The sequence below is a fragment of the Xiphias gladius genome, chromosome 10 (genome assembly GCF_016859285.1).
Source record: "Xiphias gladius isolate SHS-SW01 ecotype Sanya breed wild chromosome 10, ASM1685928v1, whole genome shotgun sequence".
NCBI classification, from domain to species: Eukaryota; Metazoa; Chordata; class Actinopteri; order Istiophoriformes; family Xiphiidae; genus Xiphias; species Xiphias gladius.
In genome coordinates, this window is record NC_053409.1 from 23999476 (window position 1) to 24025764 (window position 26289).

Genomic DNA, 26289 nt, shown 5'->3' on the forward strand with positions numbered 1-26289 from the left:
TAGCATTAAACGTATATGGAGTTCATCAACTACATAAATATGGCAGTAACACTGAGTAATTCATACGGTTTATTTACAAAGTTTGTGAAGTGGGGAAATATTACAGTCTGTGCGTGGACGACTGTCAGAACGTATGCCTTCTTTACAGTCTGGGGCACCGAGTCTGGGAAAAGCCAACACCTCCATCCCTGCGCTCACCTCCTCTGTTAGACCAGTCAGGACTGACACAACAAACAAAATAAGGCACAATTAATACTTGGACCGTTTTCAGGGGAATCTACAGACTTGCAGCTGGCTTGTGAGGCATGTAAACAATTGAGTCGATTGATTAGGACTGCCTTAACACCTTCCCTTTTTATTCCCGATCAGTGTTTCAGTCCCTCTGATGTGATTCAAAACAGGGTTTCATATGGCAAGGACCCCCCCACCCCCCAACCCCATCCAAAAGAAAAAAAAAAAGAAAAGAAAAAGGAAAAGCCTTCCCTCCCACTCTCCCACCCTCTATGCTACTAAACAAATACAATCACATGGTGACAAACAAAGAAAACTAGTAGTGCATACACTACAAACACAACAGGAAAATGCGACGCCCCGCCAATTACCTTTGGTTAGGCCACAGCACTGCCCTCTCAACAATGGGGGGGGGCAATGATTTGAAAAAAAAACAAAAAAAAAACAGAAATGATTGACTGATAAGCTGTCCGAAGCTGAAGCAGTTTCATTCGCAATGTGACTAAACCACAGATAAAAAGAGAGAGAAATCTGTTTCCCCATCCCAATCCACTGATCATCTTCGACCAATGTGTTTCTGACTAACTCCGACCAACCTCCACCCAGCGCTCGGCGGCGGTGACCACAATGACCACACTTTACCCCCCTTTCCCTTCCCCCTTCAACATTTTGCGGTTTTGTTTCATATACATCTAATGGCACAACCTCTCTCCCCCCCGGGCGCCTTTGCTGTCGTTAAAAGAAGCCCCTCTTCGGAGGTTTCCAATTGCTTTCTTTTGGGTGGTAATCTTTGCGGGATGAAGAGGGAGGGAGGTCTGGGCGTTGAGACTTGAGTCCTGTCCTTCAAGAACGGCCACGGCACCGGACAGATTCAGGAGGCAAAGAGTCTGGGGAGTGGGGAAGGCGAAGAGAGTGGCAGGAAGATCGATTGGGGCGGGAGGAGGAGGAGGTCTGGGGGGTGGGGGGCGGGGGCGGTCCGTCGCAGCTGTTTGGGGCTCCTGGCTTTGGTCGGTGTGATGGAACCTTTCAGTCGTGTTTCAGGTGGTCCTTGATGTCCTCCTCGTCCGTGTACTCCGATGGCTCGTCTCCGGGCTTCAGCAACCTCCCAACGTAATCGTATTTTTCTGGAAGACGTCAACAAAACTTTGCATTACAAGTGGCAACTACAGTTATTTAAGAGATGAAACAATTAGTCGTTTAATAATTTAGTCGATCGTCCGAAAACTAATTTAGTGTAAAATTTCATGTAAAACAAAATTTTTTTTGGAGGGGAGGGGTAATTTTTGCTTTGAAAAATGAAAAACAGTTACTTGATTATCAAAATTGTTGCTGATTAGTTTTCTGTCAATCAACTGGTCGATGAATCCACTAATTGGTTTAGCTCAACTTATATGATGGTAAAGTGAATATCTTTGGGTTTGGGGCTGCTGGTTAAATAGAACAAGCTCCCTGAAATGTCAGCTTTGGTTCTGGGAAACTGATTTTTCACTATGTTCTGACATTTTATAGGAAAAATAGTTAATAGTTCTATTGTCCAAAAAAAAAAAAAGTTAAATAAAAAAAAAAAAAACTGCAGATTATTTGATTTGAACCCAAAAATATTCAACAATGATATCAAACGGGGAAAACACACATTTTTGAATCTGGGACCAGGAGATACTTGTAATTTTTGCTTGGACACTGACTTAATCAATGAATCAATTACAATAAATAAGTCAATAAATATTTGCTGATTAACTAACAGCTGTACATCCTGTGCTCACTCAGTGAAACGGGTAAATTTGCCGTAAATTTCCCCCGGAACATCACAGGGAGCTCTGGACTCTCAGACTTTGCCGGTGTGGCAAACACCACGCTGTGAGTAATCTACCGACATCTTCCTACACGATTTAAATCGGTCAACGTTTGCGGCAGCCAACTTCCAGGGCTGCCCAGCCCGGCTTTAAATGAGTTACTTGCATCAGCTGTACAGGCTGCGAGTGTCTGGAGACTTGTTATTCAAGTAAGCAGAGGCCTGACATTACCCAGGGGGTTTCAGTCCAGAATTAGAAACTCCACACTTGACTTTGAAATTAAACCCTAGATTTGAGGTAAAGCACATTTGGGAGAACTTTTGAAATTACAGACTACATTAGGATTTAAACCCATGTTACATTTAGAGAATACTCCTCGGACAGCGACATTTGTGATGTGGCAAGACGTTCGTACAAATAAGTATCTGAAATGAGCGCCTTTGTTTCCCTCCAGTGTCAGCGTTTCCTGTCGTAGCCGTTTTTCAGCAGATGTGGTGGCAGGAGATAGTTTTAGCTTGGGCCTGTTGCATGTCTGTCCGAGATGCTCTCCGAAGTTCGGTTCAACCGCACATTTCAGGAATAACCTATTTAACGGAGCTGAAATGCCCAGTCGACTAATCGATTGGTTGACCGGCAGAACTATTGTGGGCGGCGCGGTCGTCGGCACTGTCGCCACACGGCAACAGGGTTCTGGGTTTGAAAACCCCCCTTCGGCAGGAGCCTTTCTGCGTGGAGTTCGAATGGTCTCGCCAGACCTGCGTGGGCTTCCTCCAGGTACTCCGGCTTCCTCCCACAGTCCAGAGACATGCGGGTTACGCTAAGTGGCGTAGTTGTGAATCTGAGCGTGACTGGTTGTTTGTCTGGTTGTTTTGGTGTAGCCCGCCTCTCACCCACTGTCAGCCGGGACTGGCTCCAGCCACCCTGCGACCCCCAAAAGGACAAGAGGTACAGCTGATGGATGGACGGACGGAACTGCTTTGATAATGGACGGATTTTCACAGTTTTCAGTTTCAAATGTTAATATGTCCTGCGTTTCTTATGATTTGATAGTAAACTCAATTTGGGCTGCAACTAACAATTATTTTCATTACTGCTCTTTTCTCAATTAATCATTTAATCTATAAAATAAAAAAATTCCCATCACTAACTCTTCAAGACCACATCTTTGTTAACCATCACATAAAGTAAAGAAAAGCAGCAAATCCACACGATTAAGGAGCTGGAACTAGAGAATGTTTGGTATTTCTGCTTGAAAAATGACTGAAATTAGTTATTAGTTATTAGTTATCACAATGGATGGCGACTAATCATTTTTGCTCTAAACGCATTTTATTTTGGTTCTGGACCGTTGGTTGAACAAAACAAGCAATCTGAAGGATCTCACCTTCGGCTTTAGGAAATTGTGATGGATATTTTTCACCATTTTCTGATATTTTTTTTTAAGACAAAACTAGGGCTGCAGCTGACGATAAGTTTCACTATCAATTAAAATGCCAATTACTTCTTTGACTAATCAATCAATCGTTTGATCTATAAAATGGGAGAATATGGTGAAAAATGCCCATCACAGTTTCCTATAAAAGCAAGAAGTGAAGTCTTCAAATGTCTTCTTTTGTACGACCATTGGTCCAAAACCAAAGAAATATTCAGTTTAACATCACAGAAGATAAAGAAATGCAGCAAATCCTCGTAACTGAAGAGTTTAAACTAGGGAATGTTGAAAAATGACTTAATCAGTTATCAAGATAGATAATCGACTGATTGCAATTTCAAGAACTTTGAAGGCCCAATCCAGAATTTTTCAGAATCTGGGATCAAATCTCTACTACCTATGAAAACTTATCCCCCCCAAAGCTTTTAAAAATAACCGAGTAAAGAAATTTATCAACAACTGTTTTCTGATGTTATACAGGTCAAATGATCAATTGAGAAAATAATCGAAAGATTATTGGATTATGAAAAATAATTGTTAGCTGCAGCCCTACAGTCAATCGAGAATTGCTTCCATTTCATCTACAAGAAGGGGCAGATTTGTTTCTGAACACGAATATAAAACTAAAAATATGTTTGGATGCGACGCACACTGAAGGATAGTCGCGCCTGAGCACCAACGCTGGTTTTTGTACTGCGTTAAACAGTCCTAATTTAATAACAAAAATCACGCTGTTCAAAATCCAATACAGCATAAACAAGCAGCGGCTGCTCCTGCAGAGGTTTGAAAGCAAAAAAACTAAAGAAAAACTCAGTCGGTTCTGTCCTGTGCTCGTGTTTTTGATCCTCAGTCTGACCTGACTGCATATGCAGAGATGCGGACAGGGGCACTGCGGGACAGGCGGTAAACACGACGGATGCATCTGTGAAATCTGAGCCAGATCAATACCTCAGCAGCACAATTTCTCTGGTGGCAACATTTCTTTACGGGCGTCAGAAGAGCCAGCCTACCCATGAACTGCATCTCCCACTCCCTCACGCTCTCCATCTGTACGGCGCTGAGGTCTGACAAGTCGTCGTACTCGTCCCTCAGGGCGTCTTTCTCCAGGCAGAAGGTGGCCAGGCCCCTTGAAGCATCCCGGCCCGCGAAAATGCCGTAAGGGCCGTCTGGGAAACAAAACACAAAAGTCGGGATGAATAAAAGGTTTAGCAGAACAGTTCCTGACTTTCCTATTCCCTTCCACAGCTGAACGGTCACTCTGACTGAGACTGTGTGCTGTTCTAAGAATTTAGTGCGTGTTGCCAGTGAGTTTTGGGATTAACCAGTCAGGGGCCAGCGGACACACGGGTCAGTTTCCTGCCCTGATTTGGGCTAAATGTCGGTTCTCTTAAGGATTTAAAATGATCTACCGAGGAAAAAGCGGTAAAAGCTGTACAAACACAGCTCCAGTCAAGCAACAAGTTAACCCGTAACCGATTAACTCAAATCTACGTCATGTGACTTGCTGCTGCTGCTGCTGCTGCTGCTGCACATTAAAAAAAAGCCTCTCAGCTGCCGATAAGGAAACCACTTGAGTAAAGTGCAGATACAGTGAATTCACACGGGGACTCCTGGCTCCAGGAAAATCAGACATGCTGGGTTTTTGTTTTTTTTGTTTCTGTAAAGGGATTGTTGTGTTGACGGTGACTAAGCAGATTTTCGCATCAGTATGGTGACGTTATTAGAGCTATTAGAGTTATTGATATTGTGACTGGAAATGTGATATCGTCATATTGGGACTCTGGGGGTCATAACGCAGCCTTTCACTGTTCTCGAAGGCTGCTGTTTGAGTTCAATTAGAGCTGCAACCATTAGTCGATCGGTCCGTCAGTCGATCATCAGAGAATTAAACTGGCAGCTTCTCTGATCATCAAAACAGTCGCTTCAGTCTTTTTTTCCCCCCCCGAGCAAAAACGCCAAACACTCACCGATTCCAGTGCCTGAAATGCTTTTCTTTGTCATATAACAGAGTAATCCCAATATCTTTGGGCTTTGGACCGACACATCATAAGCTACTTAAATACACCGACTTGGCCTTTGGGAAATAATAATGAGCGCTTTTCACTGTTCTGACATTTTGGGAACTAAACGGCTTATTGATTAATCTTGGAAATAATTTGCAAGTTAATCAACAGCAAAAATAGTCGTTAGTTGAAGGCCTGATTTACATAATATCACTTCTGAACTCGGACTTTTCCAGTTGTGCAAAACCTAACACTGAATGCTTCTACCTGCCCCACTATGAAATCCACACTACTACTCACTGTTTCTCAATAAAGCCCCGATGATGCTGAACTTTTGATGCCGATATCCCTATCTGAGAGTTCATACTCGCCAATATGACACGATGACATGATCCTGAGCTCTGGCAAATTGTGACCAAGCAATTAAACCTGTAATGAAAATAATCGTTAAGTTGACATTTTCTGTACTGCAGTGTCCTCGTCCTCCTCCTCCTTCCTCCTGCAGCGGCTAGCTATCGGCCGACACACGCGCCGATGCGGATAAGTCTGCGACTAGGCCTCAGCCGATGTATCGACGCGGGCTGATTTACCGGTCTAGCTCTGTGCGAGAACTTCCTTTTTCAGGAGTGAAATGTCTTCTGAAAACACGAAGCTTTAGCTAAAATATTAACACATGATCAATACTGAGGTATTCAGTTAAAAACACAGCGATCCTTGGTTTTGTCCAATATTGACCGGCACTTGTTGCTGTCCTGTCATGCGACTCCTACCAATAAAAATTTGGTAAAAACAAAAACAAACAAACAAAAAAAACTTAATGATTTTATTATTTCAAGTATAGGATACTGTGTTGAAAAGAATGTAGATTCCAGCTACTTAATATCCCCTTCAGAGACACTGGTGATGTTCAGTCTCTATCATGCAATTTGTCTGACAATGCCCGGCTCTGCCCCGAGGCCCCTTAAATCTTTAGTCATCCTCCAGCAGGAACAACATCTGACCAGCATGTGAAGACTCCGCAAGGCCCCCTCGGGTTTCTCTGCCATGAAATTGTGCAACAGAGAGCGGGACAACCGCCCCGGTCCAGCGTTCAGCGCAGTGCCGCAGAGGCCGTGGAGGCAAGGGCACCTTATCACCTCAAAGATTAGATGTGCTCCCACCTTGCACAACCACACGAACAAGCATTTTGAAGATAAAGCTGCCAAACTCACCTTACAGCAAACCTGAGAGCAAGGCAACATGCGGATATTTGGGTTCTCGCTGCCTATTACCAGAACCTTATTGTTCCCTAATTTTTGGTTTAATGTCATGAATCACTCATGACAACAGAAGGGCCAGATTTAGGCCTGAATACTGCCTGAAAAACTTGAGTGTGTCCTGTGTAAACGACAGCCTCGTCCCGGACTCTCCTCTAACCAGCAGTTCAGGCCGCAGCCAACAATTTCATTCATGACTGGTTAAGAATTTGGGTCTATAACTGTCAAAAACAATGGTTTCCGCTGCTTGGCTCATGAAAAAAAAACAAAAAACCCAATGTTTTCGACCGACGGACATGAAACAGAGGACGGCCTCCAACAGTCCTGAGGCTGAACCCAGAAAACAGGACCTTTTTGGTTTCGGGCGAGTCATAAGAGCCATTTCTCTCACAGGACACATGGACGGTGCGACTAGCTGTCCCGGCACCGACTGGAGAGATGACCCTGCCCACCTCCAGCGTGGCTCTGGATCTGCGTGCCGGAGCGCGGAGAGAGCCGGGCAGACTCGGGCCGGCCTGGCCCGGTGCCGGCGGTGTGGGAGAGCGCCGGAATAATAATAGTTTGCTACGGAGTCGGTGTGTGAGAGTCAGCCAGGTCGGAGAAAATTGAGGAGCCGCAAGCCCGCCTTCCCCGTCCAAAAAGAAAGGAAAACAAACAAATAAAATCAAATAAAGATGGGGCTTGGTGAAAGCAAAGAAGCGCAGTATCTGCTGGTATTCTCGTCCCTGAGCTGCAAGCGGGTGTTTGAACTTTGCACGGCAGAATGCCCGGTGACCCCCCGGGTGTTTAAAAACACGTTTTTTTGCTCAGAAAAAAAAAAAAAAAAAGCAGCCTCCTCGGCGGCAAAAACGCCGAGAGCTGTGTAGGCACGTAAAAAGTTCAGCGCATCCGTGCGCCGCGGGTCCCGACCAGACAGCCAGACGGTGCGGCGTGCGTCCGTGTGCACGTCGACGAGCTAGCGGGGCTACCGTTAGCAGGCTAGCCGGTCAAATCCTCGCACCCCAGCTTCAACTTAAGCCAAAAAGTTTTACAGGCTCGGTGCACATAAATATTAAGTCCAGGGATGTTCACACATCATCACAACAGTCACAGCCCCCCCTCCTCCCTAAAAACAGCCCAGCCGTGCTAGTTAGCTGACAGCTAGCATCCCATTCAAAGACACAGACAAAGCCAAAGATCTAGCTAAGCTAACCACAACGGTTTGCGCCCGAATTTTCGGCTCGGGACAACTCGTAACAATCGGGACATGTCAGCTAACTCCCCCGGCTGTCAGGTCCCGATCTACCCACTGCCCGCTCACCTTTCCCGTAAAACTTTTTGCCGCTGGTCACGTCGAAAATTTTCATGTTGACAGCCATCAGGATGCGGGGGTTCTGGAGTCCGTCGTACTCCCGCAGCTGCTCCAGAGTGAAGTCCCGTCTCCTCATCTTGGGAAGCGCCGAGGCCTCGTCGCCCTGGGCCGCGTCGGAGCCGAGCCGCCTGCACCACCGCCGGTACACCGCCAGACAGCCCGCCACCACCAGAACCAGAATAATGATATTCAGCAACATCCCGCCGAGGCCGAGCCCGCCCGACTCATCCGCTGCCCCCTGCCCGCCGCTTGTGTCAAGTGGTCCGCTCGAACTGTCTCCATCGTCCGCCATACTGCACAGTTAGCGCCTACCCGCCCCTGGCCTGACGCTGCGTTCAAGTCCTGTCGGGAAGAACGGAACCACTAGTTGAGCCAGCGTTTGGTGTAGTTACATTGTGTTTCCTGGGCACAGCGTAAAGCTGTCCACCTTAAGTTAAATATAGGGCTGCAACTAACGGTTTTTTTTTTCCATTATCGATCCTTGTCGATCGTCGATTCATCGTTTTTGTCTATACAATGCCGGCAAAAATGCGAATTGCAAAAAATGCCCATCACCGTTTCCCAGAGTCCAAGGTGACAATATATATCTATATATATAGATTTTTTTTTTTTTCTTCCACACATTCTGATATCCTGCAATGTGTCAAAAGTTAAAATCACACACTGTGCACCTCCTTGCATGCAAAGGGAGGCACAGAACAGCAGCAAAGAAAAAGGAACCCAAGGAGACAAACTTGCCCGCAAAGAGACACAAAACTACCACAGAGGGATGCAAAACTTCCTGAGAGAGACACAAAACAACTTTTTGTTGTTGTGTTTTTTCAGTCCGGTGGTCCTGCATGGAAGGGTCTTGGGCCTTTGACCAGGGGCCCATTTTCTCATGATCTTTCCAACTTTTATTTAAAGATAACAGGAGAACATTTTACTTCACCTCCTCCTATTTAGCCTTTAACAAAACTATATAAGTATATAATATATATTTAAATGTTTTACATTATAACCCACTATCCTGTAGTTACAATGTCCACATATCTGCTTATAAGTGTTTGTTAAGGTACAGGATTCGTAAACAACTATAACTTCCCCTATTTTAAATTATTACAACTGTGTTTTACCATATTATCACTCACTACCTGTTTATGAGTGTGCAATACACTCCAGTTGCTTTACTGTTTATATCTGTGCTATTATTAGCTGGTCAAAGCACTTCCACTAACCTTTATAAAAAGGTGCTATATAAATAAAGTTGAATTTATTGACTGTAGACCAGGAGATATGAGTGAGCTACTTTCCAGGGTCAAACAAGTGCACTTTGAGACGCATCTTCAAAACTTTACACCGGTTAGGCTTCTCTGAAGTTTTAAACAAAGAAAAAAAAACAAAACCCAAACCCAGTATCACATCCACTTTTACGACGCTTCACAGTGGAAAAGTCCTATTTTGAGCCACATCTTATTTTTGGAGTCGAGGTTTACGAGGGACAGATGAAGGCATCGAAAACACCCACCTACCACTCTCATGTGTTGAGAGGGGAGTCTAGGATTGGGGTAGAGTTAAAAAAAAAAAAAAAAAAAAAAAAAGGGGGGGGGCCACGAAATTATATCAAATGGAAAATAACGCAAACTTTTTCTTCAAATATGTACTGAATGGTTATGCCCATTTACTCATCTGCTCCTGCCATGTTTTTATTTTTAAATAACGATTATGTAGGAAATCTCTAATACAACTAAGGCCGTTTTCTTCTCTATAAGACATTATTTGGCCTTATCATGATCACAAACCGTTTTTTATTGAATGTTAGGTCATTGGCGGTCTTCGCTTTTCTGCTCACATTTTTTTTCAGTTTTTGCCCAGTGTTGCCGTCCTCATCCAGCTCTTATCGGCAAGGCTATTTACACACTTCATGTGGATACTTTTTCCACCAAGCTGTTTGTTTACACGGTTACGGATGATAAGCGTCTGAAATGCAGTTGCTGGAACAACTCTCACTTCGGACTTACAACTGAGCGAGATCATCAGGCAGGCTTGTTTGGTTTTTTTTTTTTTAAAGGGAGTGATGACAGCTAATGAATTTCACAGTCCCCGGGAGCAAAAACCCGCTGATCCGGCTCGATGACTCGGCCTCAGCAACACCCGAAATTATGGAAAGGCGCAGGACGGAGGAAATCTGCGGAGTAAGCTCACTAAGAGAAAGCGGAACAGATCACACAAACACAAGTTCATACAATCAACTGTTATTTTGTAGTTTTTTGCATTTTTACAATTCATTAACATGCATTGCTTTATCCTAAAACACACTCAAAAACCACATTACCGATAAAACAGATCACTTCTTAAAATCAAAAGGATAATTGAATAGCAAATGATTTTTTATAGTATTTACATTTTTTTTTCTTTAAATTCAACTCTAAAACCTCTTTTAAGTCCACCGATGAAATAAAGGAAAGTTAACGATTAAAGTGCTCTAGAGCACCAAGCCTCAAACATAGTATGTAGTAAACTTCAAGCTAAAATATACTGTAATTTTATGATGCTAGCTCACACCCATAATTCCAGCAGAAACATTTCATTTTTATCATATTCAATAGCAAAAGCCATTTAAAACTGCACTGATTACCTAAGACTATTCCATCAATCAAGTAAATGGAAAAATAAAAACAAAAATAAAAACAATAAATTATACTACCTCTGGGTGTAAAACGGGACTCAAAGTAAAGCTTCCCAGATAAATCCGTCATTATTTTTCCTGGTTTTAATTAAAAACCAGCGTGATAGTTGAGCTGTGATGCCGCTCAGTCAGAGCAGCAGCCTTGGGGGGGGGGGGGTCAGTCCTTCACAAATGCAGCTGTTACAACTTTGATTGTCACGATGAAAACGGAAACAATATTTATTTCTCAAGACAAAAAAAAAAAAAAAAAACTGCGAGTGGTGAAAGAAACACATTCGAAGCCCAGAGAATCAGTGGGGAAGGCTTTTAAGAAGAATTTGGACTATTTTGTCACCGATCGGCCTCCAGCCGTCCCGGTGAATCAGATTAAGGCACACAAGACTATTTGCAGTATGGTCTCATCTTGGCAAACTAGAATCACAGTTCAACGGCTCTTCTCGGACCAGAGCGGCCGACAGATTGTGGTCATCAACAAGCTCGTTGAAGAGTTTGGCATTTGAGAGAGAGGGGGGGGGAGAAAAAAAAGAAAAAAAAAAAGGGCAAAATGCAGGGAATGCATTTTTTTTTTTTTTTTTTGGTAAACATTATGAGCTGTCAGGCGCACAGATTCAAGCCCACTGCCTATGCTTGCTTGCTCGCTTTAAAATGAAATGCATTGATAAAACCAATCCAATTAAGTCAATCACGCTCAGTCTCTCTTTATACCCAAACAGTTTGCCGCTGAAAAGAGCGACCGCGGAGCTCAGGGCCGCCGCCGCCGCACCGCTCTGCATCTCTTCTATCCAAGCCCACGCCTCGAGGAGGGAGCTTCATTTATTTGGTGCAACACTTTCCTTCTTCCCGGCTCCGGCCTCCGTCTTCCTCGCCTGGGCGGCTGCTCCCGCGGCTGATTTCTGGGCGCCGTCTTTGGGCGTGTTCTGCGCGGCAGCGGCGGCAGGTTGAGCGCCGGCGCCGGAGGATTTGGAGGCCTGCGTGGGCTTTGAGGTAGTGTTGGAAGGATGTCGCCGACGCCTCCCTTCATCCCCGGCCGAGGACGAGTGACGTCTCCTCCTGCCTCCCTCCTCTCCCATCGGGGGCTGCGGACACAGAGGGCAAAGGTCAGGATTATCAAAACGTACGCGGCGCCGGCGAGGAGCCGAGTGCCTGACGTATGACGTATTGTCCATCAACCGCCTCAGTGTCCAAGTGTTTTGTGGATGAGGATGCACGTGTACAGGAGCGCTCACACTTTTATTAGACCTTCAAGGATACACGCAATGCGTTGTGGTGGGAAACACTGAATGTAAACAGAAGCTTTGTTTGTTTACAAAGACCTTCCACAGGGCAACTTTAAGGAGCAATACAATTAATAAAAACTACTCAAGTTATCTAGGAACACGTAGGTCTACTGTAAGTAAAAGAGATAGCGTAATATTGTTGAGAAATGGTCGGATGATGATAATAATAATAATAATAATAATAATAATAATAATAATAATGGTGAATCCAGCATTTCAGCACTTCAACTTCATCATGTCTGTTTATTACTGTCCTCACAGGCGCATTAGCGCCAACGGCTGGACCGCAGTGGAACAGCGGGATTTCGTTTTTGACGTGTCCTGCGTGTCGGCATTTTTCCGGCGAGTGGACGCGCGCCTAAGCGCTACAGACCACAAGTACTGGGACGGAGCTAGTTTTATTCAACGGTGGATGCAGCTGCACAAGTTGCTGGGAGTCAGTTTATCACTGGGATTTCTGCCAGCACTGGCGGAGGGATAGAAGCGTCACTCACTACTGATCGGTTAAGGTGAAACGAAACAAAAGTACCCCCTCGGTCCCAACAAGAAGTTGGCTCACAACTGAACTAACGGATGGAAGTTCAGCCTGATTATTAGTTTAAGGAACCTCTCCTCTCACGTTAACTTCCCGTTATAATCTATCGTCATGGTAGTTTTACTGGTAAAATACACCCTCACAATTTTGTAAACTCTGAAATACCCTCCATCTATATTTCTGTCATTTCTAAAAAAAAAAAAAAAAAAAAAAAGGATATGACAACGATCTTACGAATCACTGACCTGAGTCACTAACACAGTAAATCAGAGCCTCAAAATAAATATTATTCTCTTGCGGCTGCTCCTGAGCTCTGCTTTGACAAAAGCCAAACACATCTGGATGGTGATCCTGATGATCAGGACGGAGTTCAAATGTGTAAAACACCCTTAAGGTGTGTTTAATGTTTTCTGTGCACTGAACTTTCTGTACGTTCCTCCAACACATTTTACAATCTTTTTCATGAAACCAAAACAAAAAAAAAAAACAAGGAATACTAACTCTAAACGTGTGGGTCATTTGTCTTGGTTCATTACCTGCTCGGGAGATCTTGGAGGTGCGACGCTTTCATTTGCCCCCAAAAACATGTTTGTGATATTTGCTCGCGCGTACCGCCTCAATCTTATGGCCACCGATGAGACAATCAATCATCAGACTGAGGCATGCGCAACACACAGCAGCCGCCCCCCCCCCTCTGATTCACAGCGACATGGACACTCACCACCACCCTGAAGTCCTCCAGGTTCTTGAACTGGGAGAGGTGTTCCTGCAGCTTCGGGTCAATGGGCTGGTTCTTCACCTTTGAGTATTTCAAGAAGGCCCAGAACTTCTCCAGTCCGTACAGCTGACCTGGAGGGGGGGCGGAGAAGAACCGAGTCACGGTTTCAACGGAAGCATTTAGAGGCTTTGCCACTTTTTAAAAGGACACAGAGGTAAATTATCAGAAGCTCGTTTGTGTTTTCTCTGAATTTGTTTTTCCTCTCAGACCACATAACCTCAGTTACATGACCTTCAAAGTAAAAAGATTCGACTTTCAAGACCAACAAAAAAAACAAACATTTAGCCGTGATTACATTTCACAGTAAGTCCATCAACTATTTTAATTAGCGTGTTCATTATCTGGTTATGACTCCCAAGCACAGTACACAGTGGGGACAATTCTTGTTTGGTCTTGTATAGTCCCTGTCCGTGTCAGGTCAGTCTCCAGTCTGTGGGGGTTCGAACACCAAAATAACTCGGCTGGAAATAAGTGGCTGAAGCCTTCACAGGCAGTCCTCAATTCTGCTTCACTGAGTCACTCGCAGTGTTGAAATGCGTTGAGATCAACTGTAATCCTGTTTTTTTTTTTTTACACATGACTACACATTCAGATTGGGCGGGTGAGACTGTGCAAAGTGCACTTTTAATTCAGGTAAAGTCAAAGGGCAACGAACAATTTATGTTATTTTAACCCTACCTCTTTATCATTTGTAAGCAGCATTTAAACAGTTATAAAATGGTTTATAACAGTCTGTGATGTAAACGGATACGAGGGCATTTTTATGTGTTTATTAATGTCTTTCTCAACTGCAACTCATGCTATGAAGCATAGTTTTAATCACACAATCATTTGTCTTCAGTAATTTTAAATAATAGCAATTTTAATTTTAGTACATAGTTTAACTTTACCTTTGGTCCAATTTTCAGGGCCACAGATTAGGTTTAGGGTTTTAAAAAAATTGTGTGTATATATATATAATATATATATAATATATATATATATATATATATATAATATATATATAATATATATATATATTTATTGTTATAAATTAAAAAGTATGTTGTGAAGCATTTGTTAACCTTTTGTACACATTTATAGCAGGTTTAAAACTATTTATAAACCTCTTTAAAACTACTGGTAATTACATAGGTTTAAAACTATGTTAACAGACGTTCACTAACTATTTATAGACCTGTGAATATTGCTTTGTATGGGAAGTTATAGTTGTTAAAGACATTAATAAACACTTATAAATGTCCTTATATCTGTTAACAACTACATTATAGGCTGTTATAAACCATTTCTTCTTATAAACACTAAATAGGGGTTATCAAAATATTATTATTAATATTAGTTGTGATGTTTTATTTTCATGAGACTTTTCCTTACGTTGTGGGTAAAGAACATGTTTCCAAATAAGAAACTGTGTCACATCTGGTTTCAATGGGTTTACAGGCTATAAATTGAGGATTATTTGGACCTGCCACACAGCTTCACGTTTTTATAACTTAAACAATTTTATAAGTAATGACTCATCTGATGGGAAACTGTTTTACGTTTAGCATAGTATGATCCACTAAGACTCCACAGAATGAAACTGATAACGGATCATTTGTGTTAGACGGGGGAAACAGAAGTGGGAATGTTCCTACATTGTATATGGGAACCGTTCCGGGTCAAAGTTATGGAAGTCCTGGGTTTTTGTTGGTTTGTTAAGGGACGGAGCTCAGTTACCAAATAGATCAAAATGTGCATTTTCACTTATTATGGTTGGTACGATTTCAGCTCCTTTATTTTATTTTTTATATATATATTTTTTATTTTAGTCTGCAATTGTCTAATTATATTGTATTTTTTCTTTTTCTCTACCGTTGCTGTTTGTACTGTCAGTGTTTTGCTGAGTTGGGAAAAATGAATAAATAATGTGTGTGTTGTGTGTTTACATAAAGCACCTGTAACGGTGACCAAAATCTCGGTGAACCGGTTTAAGTGGCGGGTGAAATCTGGGACAGCATGGTTCCTTTTTGACGTTAATTACCTTTCTCAAAGTCCCTGAGGGTCTCTTCTTGAAAGTCCTTGAACAGATCCAACCTGAACCTCTTCTCCAAACCGTAGCTGTAGTATCTGAAGAGACACTCCAGTCCATACCTGCAGGGGAAAAATCAATTAAAAAAAAAATTAAAAAAAATCTGACCTCAGTGACAAGTAAACAAATGACACTCGGCTTCAAATCTGGCTTCTAGACGCAAGTATATTTACACAAACAGGATGTAAAGCTTAAAGCTGATCTTTAGTCTCCCGGCCACTTTCCCCACACGTGTCTCCGACATTTCACAACAGAAGACGCTTTGTCTCATGGATTACTAAGGACTTTAATCTCGCCGACAGAGGAACCCAACAGACGAGTCCACCAGTTTTTGGTTAGAGACCCCATCAGCTGTTACAGTGTCTGCTCACACACCCTGAACCTACACTCGCCCCCACTTCGACATGCGGGGCTGAGCCGCCCTGTTATTTAGCCAAGAATGTGGCGGTTTGGCAGGTGTGTGAAGGTGCTTCTGGCAAAAAGTGCTGCAGACCGGCAGCCTCCTGTTAACCCTCTGCCGTCGGGTAACGACGGTCGAACGCTGCGGCCGCCAGCGGGGACGCACTGAAGGGGATCAGGGACCCATCAAGTAGTCGAGCTTACACAGGCAAGAGCGGGTGATCCGTTGCAAGTGAGCCTTTCTGCAGTCCCCAGGAAGAACAAGGTGAAAACAGTCTCCCCGGTTCCTGGCTCAGTACTCTCTTCACTGCTTTCTATGGTTTTGTTGATAAAGCTACGCTCGTGCACACCTTTGTAATTATGTCTGTCTTTTTATAAACACCAGTACTTTTTCTGGATTCACTAGTCCTTTAAATGCCATCTGTAAACCAAACCACCCTCTAGGAAATCAGAGTTCTAGTTCCACTCCTAATTTAGCTTGAAGAAACCCCATCAGAGCATAAAATCATAAATACACTGAACGCAGCTTCTTCCCTGGAAGGTCATAATTTTGAGCATACAATGTTTTACTCTCTGTGAGTATTAGTGCTGAAGAGATCTGGAATCTGGAGGCGTCAAACATCTTTCTAATGAATGAGCCATTTATCAAGCAAAAACGCAAGAAGTCTGCCTCTGCTTTTCTCTTCTCACATCATTGTAAACAGCATCTCGGACTATACAGTTTCAAGAGCGTCACCTTAGAGTATGAAGGTGCACTGCGTTCACCAATGGGGGGGGGGGCAGACCTTTTCTCATAATCATAACTTAGTGCCTCATAATTACAAGGGCTGGATCTCATAACCCCATAATCGTTGCCATTTAAGAAGACAGAAGTAAGACCATCCATTTTAAATCGCTCCCGTGTCCTCGTTTGCTTGAGGCTTTGGAAGTTATGGATACAGACAACACGACAATTTATGAGTCCACATTTTCATTCTGTACAAGAGGTAAAGAATGAACAGGTAATTCACTCTGACTGTCAGGCCTCTCAGGCATCCTAGAATTTTAGGAATGTTCAGGCAGGTACACACACACACACACACACACACACACACACACACACACACACACACACACACACACACACACACACAGCTGATCTTGTTGTCGATCCTCCAGCTCCTAAAGAGCACTTCATTGTTAAAGAAGCACTAAATGTGTGAACGTTTGCCGTCAGAAGTTGGCACAAAGTCAAACCGGACCCGAGCTTGTTTCCATAGCAATGAAATCAAATGAAACAGTCATAGGCTGCCTTCTGACTGATCGCCTGATGTTGATTTATCAACTGATCTCGTGAGTTGTTGTGTGTAAGATCCCTCTGATAAAACACGAAAGTCAGTGATAATACCACTGCTTTGCACAGCTCACTGGCATTTGTCAAAATTGGTCAAACATTACGTTCGATTATTCCTTTTAAAAAAAAAAAAAAAACACCAACATAGGTTCAAACCATTCGAATATCTATTTTTGGGCATTATGTCCGTAAGACGGCAAACCAAGACAATGGCAGACATAGCTACCATCTCCAGGTTCCACAATTTTGCCGTCTACTGTCCAAATCCGAAGTGCTCCGAGTGCAAATCCCTCCCTCTGCGGTCGAGCCGGGCCGCGAGCTCTCTGCCATCATCGCCACACAGTTGTTGCTGAATCATTCGCTCGTTTCAGCTTGACCCGCATTTCCACTTTCAAATTGGTGAAAGGGAAGTCGTGTGAGAACTGTCCGTCACGAGAACTGGCGAGGCAGACAGCCACGTTAGTGCCGCTTTTTAAAATTTATTTATTTCTTAAATCGAATATTAACTTTCAGTCGGATATCTGTTTTTTTTTTGGTTTTTTTTAATCAATTCAATTATATAATTAAATTAAGAATATTCGTTGACAGCCCTCAAAACACCAAAACATACGCTTCAGCATTTCGCTAAAACCCCCTCTGCCCCCTCTTAATTGTCCCGACTACCGCAGGCACTTAAAACATCAGTTCCCGCAGCTACATTGATTAGAGAGGCTACGGATCTACTGACAAGGAGCTTGCCATTATGAGTTTGCTTTCCCTTGATTATGCAAGATTTTATAGTGAGTCATAGTAACGCGGGGGAAAGATCTCAGTTTTATTGTCTTTGGTGAATGCCAGTGAGCCGCCATACTTCTGAGGCTTGTGGTGGTAATTTTTCACCATTTTCTAACATTTAACGCGAACAATAAATGAAAAAAAATAACAGCTGGTTGCATCCCCAGTAAAATATCATTATTAGGATGAAGATTTGTCCCCAGTTAGAGTGAAAGGGGAGGAAGCTTTCATACGGATAATAACTCAGAAGAGGGGTTTCAGGGTCTTAAGGTGTGACTTTTGTGGATAAATGACACAGCTGACGCGGTTCGTGTTTGCTGTCTGCTCGTCTCCAGGGCTCATCTTCAGCGCCGTTTGGTTTGCGTAAATTTCCAAGCCAATATTTTGCATCTACCGACTCAGGCAGAGAAATATCGATCAGCAGCTTGGTTCGGCCGCCTCACCTGTAGTTTTCTTTGGCGTCTTCCAGCGCATACTGTTTGAACTCCTCGTACATCTTTCTGTTGAAGTTGTCCCTCAGGAAGAAGGACCAGAACCTGAACAGAGTGTTCATCTCCTGAGACTGGCCGATCCCCAACCGTTTCCTCTCTGAAAAAAAAAAAAACGAAAACAAACACCAATTCAGTCATCAGAGAGCCCAAAAACAGCTTCACGTCTTCAACACACAGGTGGTCAACAGAAGATCGCTCATCCTCCCGTACAATCTACACCAATCTCATACAAAAACCATGCAAAAAAAATACTAAAAAACTTGTTGTGACACTTACAATGTTAGATCAAAGGCCATTTCTTAACCTTTCCAAAATTCGTAAAGGCTATGAGCATGCGATGGTCTAATAGAGCAGATGGGTATGCATGAGTGACTTTACGTCAGTTTTCAGGTTCCGTACCGTTAAGGCACCGTCGGCGGTACTTGTGGTATCCCTGCTGGGTGAAGCCGTTATCCCTCAGCAGCTCGTGGGATGGATGCCAGAATTTGGGCAGAGACTGCGGGGTGCAGCCGTAACTTCCTGACAGCGGCGCTCCTTCCGACGGAGAGGCGTTGGAGCTGCTGTGGGAGGACGAAGGAAAGGGGGGGATCGTTTTGAGTGCTGAGGTATACCAGTAAACCTGCAGAACTCCATATCAAATGACTAGTTGATCAGGAGATCTGTGATAATAAGGTTCGTGGCTACGTAAAGCACCTCAGCATCTTTTTTTGTGCGTACTGATACAGAGAAGTGCATAAATCAACTGTGTCCAACAGAACGAAAACAACAAAGGGCTGATGGATTGAGACAGAGTGAAAGGAGGAAGTCGCCAGTTTGCGTTCTCCTTTCGCCCGTCTCATCTACAACTGAAACAAAAGTCACGAAGGAGTGAAGTCGGACCTGATGGATGCGGAGCGCGGCCGGTGCTCACGGGAGTCCATCACCCAGCCGATGTGCGCCTCGTGAGGAGGGTTGGAGCTGTGCCGGGTCTTTTTCTTCCTCGGCATCTGGAACGGAAAATCGAAACAACGGACTCATGATGTTGATATGTTACAAAAGGCTGTTCCCCAGCAGAGGACATGGTTTAAATCTGTAACCTTTTAGACACACGGGATACCTGATAACTCATTAAACTTTGGTTGAGTTTGTATTTTTCATGGTTTATTTTAGTGTAGAGCGTGAGGTGAGTGAAGCTGGCGTCACACTGTATATAACCCCAGATTATCAAAGACATTACAGGCCTATATTCCAATGTCGAGTTGATATTTGTAAAGGAAATCCTCCTATAGATTGAGCTTCAGTGGTGGGATCTAAAATGAGTTTGAAAACAAACACGTAGAAATATTTGCAAAGGTTACATGACCCTTTTTGGTAATGTAACCTTTTAAACATGCATGAAAAAAGAGAAAAGGGGTAAGCACTCTCTGCCTGTAGTTCAGGTTCATACTGAAACATGTAGAGAAGATGCAAAACCGTTCCCAGTACGTCACTGTGCACAAGGGAAGAAAAAGCTCACATTACATTAGGAAAAGAATTAAATGCAAAGATAGTAACCGCACAAACAGGAATATTTAAACTAAAGTTAAAGTCCCCAGGCCTTAAACGGGAATCAATACTTCAATACTAGCTCAGTGAACGTACGCCGTGTACGTCCATTTTCTGCCGTGATTGCCGTCATTACGGAGCAAATTTCACAGCCGTGAATCAATTACAGTCTCAAACTTTATTTAGAGCAAAGAGAACTCATCACGATGGTAATCATAATGCCGAAGAAACTTCCTAGTTGCTCAGTGGCAAAGGGAAAGTTGAGCCCCGAGAGAGGCACTAAGCTGAGTCACACCACAGTTGTTTGCTACATAAGTGGTTCAAACCATCTGGGCTTGTGACCTCTTCAAACAAAGTAATGTCTACTTACGATCCTAAAATAGCAACCACTAGATGAAGGTCTGAAAAAACAAACATAATTTTGTGTATCAGAAATATCTTTTATTTTTTTCTGGCTGTTTGCTAGCTGATCATCTTGTGTTTTTTTTTCTTTTTTCTTAATCTATATCTCACTTTAGCGTCACTCAAAACCTGGCCCTGGTTTACGGGAAGCATCTCAGGGCTACGATGATCGTAAAACTCCATCTCGTGAACCTTTTTTAGTTCACAAAGTGTTTTCCCGAAAGCCTCGTCGCTAAGGACGCTCTTAGAGGTGACCGTAGATTAACGAGCGCTGCCCACCCACTCGTAGGAGGATAAGAGCATTTTAAGACGCTCCATGACCCGCAGGAGGAAACAGACACTAAACGTTTTTATTGTTTTTGTTCATTTTATAAGTCTGTACCTATTTTTAATGTGTTCTGTGTTAAATGACGTTGATGGAAAATGAGTGATAGATAATGTTTATAGAAAATAAGAAAATAAAACTGACACACAAATAAATTAACTCGGCAGCTGATTTGTGCAGTTGATCTGCCAGTTTCTGTCGTCGTCATCGTCCTCCTCCTCTCCCTCTTCTTGCTTAATATTTCTATATCTATCTGTTCTGGCCGCTGCCACTCTCCTGATGCTTCATTTTCAGCATCGGCTGAAGGACCACGGGCCACCGACGTTAAGAAGCTCTCAGCAGCGTGCGGCTTTGCTTTAGGAGCCTCGTGTCGAAATTCTCTCAGAGAACACTCGACACTTCTGAGATCAGTACTGTTATACACCTGGGAGGGGCCCAGTACGACGACCAGAGCCTCACCCTGTTTCACTGCAAAGAACTATGAAAACAACAGGATGTTGATCTGGGTCCATCTCAAGATTTTCTCCGTCACTAGTCCGACATAAAAGAGCGTTTCTACACCCTGTCCGGTCAGAGAAAGAGCGCTCACCTGTCCATCGATGGCGCCGCTCTCCTTCATGACAGGGTAGAAGCGGGGCGTCTTGCTGGGGTCCTGGCGTCCGGGGGTGCGAGGCGTTCTGGGGGTTCGGGGTTGGTGAGCGCTGGGCAACTCGGGGACTGTTGTAGGCAGAGAGCGGGCCAGCTCTGCTCCACTGTCCTCTGAAGACACACAGTGTTTACCAAAATTAATGAATATATTTTTTAAAAATGATGTTCACACTACTTGATTATTGTCTACTGATTATTTTCCCATGGTTATGATTGCATAACATTCATGTGACGCTGATGTCCCAGACAGTTTGACTGATAAATTACTGCGTTTCGTATGTTTTTATAGGTATTAAACCAGGTGTGGACGGAAATCTAGACACTAGTGCACTTGATCAACAGACTGTAGCAACTGTAGCAACTGTCTTATTGTTTGTTTTGAATATATGTGCCAGGGACTCCCTGGAGGGCAGTAGTGCTATCGAGTGGAATATCCTAGCAATATAAAGTAAACCGAAAAATCTAACGCATGGTTAGAACGGTTTAGAAGAGACGTTAGACGTTTAAGAAGTATAAGAAGTGTGGTTAAAAGTGAGAAAAAGCGGCAGACAGGATGTTCAGCTTGTCTGAAACTAACTGCACGGCAGCTCCATCAACCCACCTGGCATGGGAGGGGGTGGGATTTCCTGGCTTGGGTCAACGGGCACTTTGGGGGTGAGAGTGTCGAACTCATCTTTGCTGATGACGTTCAGCTTCTTGAAGTTCTCCACTTCCTGCAGAAACACGTGAACAGTCAAAAAGAGTCGGAGGCAGCGGTGTAGGCTGCAAAAGTCTAAGCTAAGGCAGCAAAAACAGATGTCAAATAAATGTTAAGTCAATTATATGAATTCTTCATTAACTTATCATTCATTTATTACATTTTTGCACCAGCTTAAATCAGTTCCCTCTTTTTCAATCTAATCATTTAATTGTCCTTTTATAACTTCTCTGACTAGCAGTTTTCACCTGTGTTGAAATATTTAGATTTTATCAGCAGCAATTCGTCAATTAATCGAATTAATTGATCTACAGAAAGTTGATCTGCGACTATTTTGATAAAAAAAATGACTAAAACAATAAATTGATTAAGAACTAAAAAAGAAAAAGAAAAAGGATCTGTCAATTTATTTAGGGATTATGGACAGTGGGTCGGACAAACCAAGACATTTAAAAATTTAAAAACCTAAAACAGGCCTTTTCTGGCATTTTACTGATGAAACAATCAATAAGGAAAATATTCTTTCGTTGCTTCCCTAGTTTTAATTTGGGGTGTTTAGTGAAGACATAGTCGTGATGACAATATTTAAAGTCTTAAGGTTAAAAAAACTGTAGTTGTAAAACTGTAAAACTGATGTAATTTGAAACAAACTGAGATAAGAGGCATTTTAGGCAAGGTTTCGCATTCTCTCAGCTTCGTACTGCAATTGTGAGAAGAAAAAACTAAAGTATGAGACAATATAATCAACATTAGCCATCGAAGTATTCCTGCACCTCACTCAGATATCAATACATACTAATCTGACCTCTCGGGCTGTGTTACAGGCTGTTTAAACCGATAACAGCGCGGCACGGTGTTAAAAATAACTGCTATGCCAACGGCCGCAGCCACGCAGGCCTGTGTGACACACAGCAGCTGTGCAGGGTACTTTGAACTTTACACATCAGCATCAGGAGGAGGAGGAGAGAGAAAACCCCAGCTGACCTCGGTCTCTGTGTGTGCGTACGTGTGTTCAGGCGTGACATTTCCCACATGGAGACATTACTGACAACCTTTGAGCCCAGAATGAGCTGATCACGCTGAAAACTCAACGTCAACAACCAAAAGGAGATACTTGTTGGCATTTTGAGGATTTTCAGCCTCCGAACAGTTCGGGTGAACACTTTTGGCCTTTACGCTGTGTAAATATTATTAGTATGAATGACATTTACACCTGAGAGCTGGCATATTGACTCATTTTCATTTCGGGGGCAAATTCTGTACTTTTTATACTAAATCACATTTTTCTGAAGGCTCTAGTTGATATTTACTTTTTCAGAGGATGAAAAAGCAGTGCAAGCAAAACATACAACAAAATATCATGAATTTGTTTGTTACGTATTTTACTATTTTAAAAAGATAAATAAAGCACCACATGAGCCACCCCAAAAAAAATATTACTTGCACATGTAAAGATGATTAAAAAAAAATGTTTTTTAAAGTGTAAACGGTTTATTATAAGAAATATTATTCAATGGGTTTTTATAAATACATCATTTTTGCTTAATGTATACAAATGAAATGTTGGTTTTTCTTTTTTTTTTCTTTTTTTTAATGGTTAAAAATTTATTGATGTATTTATCTATTCTTCTCTCTCCTGTTTATTTCTATACTCTGTGGCCTCGGGTAAGGGGGGAATTTTTGTGGTATCTGCTGTTTGATGAAATGGAAAGAACATCTGACAACAGAAACAGAAAAGCGTGTAAGTGAGAACAGCTTTATTGGGAATTCCTGTATGTGTGAGCACAGAGAGAAGGAGAGAAGCAAACAGATAAAGGGCTGAAACCGGGTGACACTAGGCTGGATGCAAATACGACGCAAGGACGTCATGAATATGCTAATTGGAGTATTAGATCATCCAGCTACTTTTCTAGCAGGCTTTAGCTACATTCACTTGTAGTAGTTGTTTAAAGCGGTTTAACAACGTTTTTTCAACTACGTCCTCAGTTTAGCACACTGACCATACGCGGTCCAGCCTTACACTTGTTCAGCCGACACATGGAAACATGTCTGGTGGTGGTGAACTTGCACCTACTTGGGCACAAAAACGCATCCTAATCTCAAAACTAAAACCTTTCATCCAATCCTCTTTCCCTGTCGGATAGAGGATAATTTCTATCAGATGGTATGTTTCATGAAAAATGCCTGAAATCCAACAAGTTTGTACAATTCATTTGTGTGAGCTTTTGGGTGACATGAAGCCATTTGCACGAATCCTTCCTGAACCTACGTTGAACTTTTGTTCCAAGTTAGATGAAAGAAAAAAAGTGATGTTTTGTTCTGTTTTTCATCTCTCAGAAGCTGCTCACTGCTGACGAAAGAGATCAAAGTTCTCTGATTCAATTGCTAATTTAGTTTATGGTATAAATTTTAAAGTTATAATGGGGGATAAGAGTCTGCCGCTGTACGTGGGTCATGAAGAATCACTAAACAACACTATTTACTAAAGTTAAATAATGCTGCGTAGCCTATAGACAGTGTCTCCACACAGCGATTCCCACAGATGATGCAGCTTTTTCCAAAAAGCAGGTCCCTCGGCTCTGGAAGCAGCCGTGTTACACACATTAGTCTGGAGGCTCGTATATTGGGCAATTAATAGTAATTTATTTTTGTCCCCCTGTAGTGTGAGGTTTAACAGCTCTGTCACAAAGTCTTTATGTCAAAGTGGTAAAAGTACCAGCAGTGTTGATAACACCAGTAGACTGCAACATCTTTTTTGAGTCTTTAGGGAAAAAGGCCTTTATTATTTCTATTGGCTGACTATTTTATAAGACTGGTTTAGAAAAAAGGAGTTGACTGATCAAATAATAATAATAATAATAATAATAATATTAATAAGAGCCCCAAGATCCATCTTTGCATCTGTGTTTTTTTTTCAGTGAATATACTATGTGCACATTTACGCTAAATGTTATGTGTAAATGTGGTTTCTTGAATTAGGGCACAATTTGTAGAACGTCCACCTTTTCTTTTTTTTTTTTAAATCAAGTATGGATGCTTACCTGTGTAATACAAAGAAAATTTAATTCCCAGGACAGATTCTGAGAAGCGTTTTTACATATAAACAATACTAGTAACTGTCTGATGTAACTCAAGCTTCATGAAGTGAGTGCAATCATTCGGCCCCATGTTTGTAAAGTCCAGGGTGAGATCTTTTAATCAGTCTCCAAGGAGGTCACTAATAAAATAAACATACATTTATTAAACAACCGTTGTCACTGCAGACTATCTGGAGAAAATATCTTCCCAGCAGTTCCCCCGCCGCCACAAATAAAAGTTTAAAGAAAGGTTTTTCAATCATTTCTCAAGCTCTGGTCAAAGGCGAAAGAACGTTTCAGTGTAACTGCGTCTGCGAAAGTTGCATCATGACTTCACTGAAGCAAGACAGTCATAAAATTAAATATTGGGTTTTTCTGGAAATGTTTTGGTCTCAAACTGTAAAATAGGAATGAAGAGCGGTGCTACTACAGCATCAGAGCATTGGTCTCAGCGTGCTGTGCGTATTGTCCCGGCGGCTCGGCTGCTTATTCGCTCTCTCTCTCTCTGTGTCTTCAACTGTGAACGGTGTGACCCTGCCGACCCCCCCCCCCGGCAGAGCGACTGTGGCCGGACAGAGCTGAAAAATTCAGTGGTTAACAACGCAGCGGCGGACTCAGTAACAGGAAGTGAATCAAATGTTGCCAAGGCCAAACAGCCACAGCTAATCTAGTTCACTGGCTGTGGGACAGCTGGACACTAACATTAGCTCTGAGTTTCGGTGGTTAAATACCCTCCATTTTCTCTCGGGCACACATTAGCCTCCCACTTAGTCTTAGTTAGCCAGTTATACTGGTTGGCTTTAAGGACCACCAAATAATTTAACTATTTATAGCAACCTTCAGAGTGCAGTAATTGTAAATCAATTCAACGTCATCCTAAAAAGCTTAAAATATGTGTGTGTCTGAAAACCTTATGCTCATGTTTTCTTTCAATCCTCTGGACAAAGGAAAAAAAAAAAGAAGGTATAAAACTATTGATATTAGTTCAGAGTATTAACAAATGACGGACACACGCAGGAACTTAGAGGACCATGTCATGCCGTCACTTGTATGTACGATTGACTGTATGTGGCTGGTTTTAGGACGTGTTTTATGACTTTAAAATCATGTTATATATCAAGACTGAAAGTTCACTCTTGACCATGGAATCAGCAGCTGACAGAACAATCGCACCACAAAGGAGCGGTTGGATTGGCGCTTTCAAAAGCTTTAAATGTCGCAAAC

At 42.6% G+C, this 26289-nt stretch overlaps 2 protein-coding genes across 6 annotated transcripts in view; both read right to left on the reverse strand.

Annotated features, from left to right (window-relative positions):
* The window catches only part of pgrmc2 (progesterone receptor membrane component 2), an 8995-nt gene extending 465 nt beyond the window's left edge, over positions 1 to 8530 (reverse strand). Inside the window, exons 1-3 of the mRNA XM_040138185.1 lie at positions 8016 to 8530; positions 4467 to 4622; positions 1 to 1355 (exon numbers count right to left, since the gene is read on the reverse strand). The exon at positions 1 to 1355 is cut by the window's left edge and continues 465 nt beyond it. Of these exons, the coding sequence (XP_039994119.1) occupies positions 1258 to 1355; positions 4467 to 4622; positions 8016 to 8358 (597 nt within the window). The 5' untranslated portion in view covers positions 8359 to 8530 and the 3' untranslated portion in view covers positions 1 to 1257. The remainder of the gene's footprint in view (positions 1356 to 4466; positions 4623 to 8015) is intronic.
* A 1754-nt stretch (positions 8531 to 10284) lies between these two features.
* larp1b (La ribonucleoprotein 1B) overlaps positions 10285 to 26289 on the reverse strand; it is a 38884-nt gene continuing 22879 nt past the window's right edge. For all 5 annotated transcript variants that reach the window (XM_040136846.1, XM_040136843.1, XM_040136844.1 and 2 more), the window contains 8 exons: positions 21893 to 22004; positions 21233 to 21402; positions 19272 to 19378; positions 18792 to 18952; positions 18345 to 18489; positions 15348 to 15457; positions 13268 to 13395; positions 10285 to 11810 (listed from right to left, as the gene is read on the reverse strand). In XM_040136846.1, the coding sequence (XP_039992780.1) occupies positions 11544 to 11810; positions 13268 to 13395; positions 15348 to 15457; positions 18345 to 18489; positions 18792 to 18952; positions 19272 to 19378; positions 21233 to 21402; positions 21893 to 22004 (1200 nt within the window). In that variant the 3' untranslated portion in view covers positions 10285 to 11543. The remainder of the gene's footprint in view (positions 11811 to 13267; positions 13396 to 15347; positions 15458 to 18344; positions 18490 to 18791; positions 18953 to 19271; positions 19379 to 21232; positions 21403 to 21892; positions 22005 to 26289) is intronic.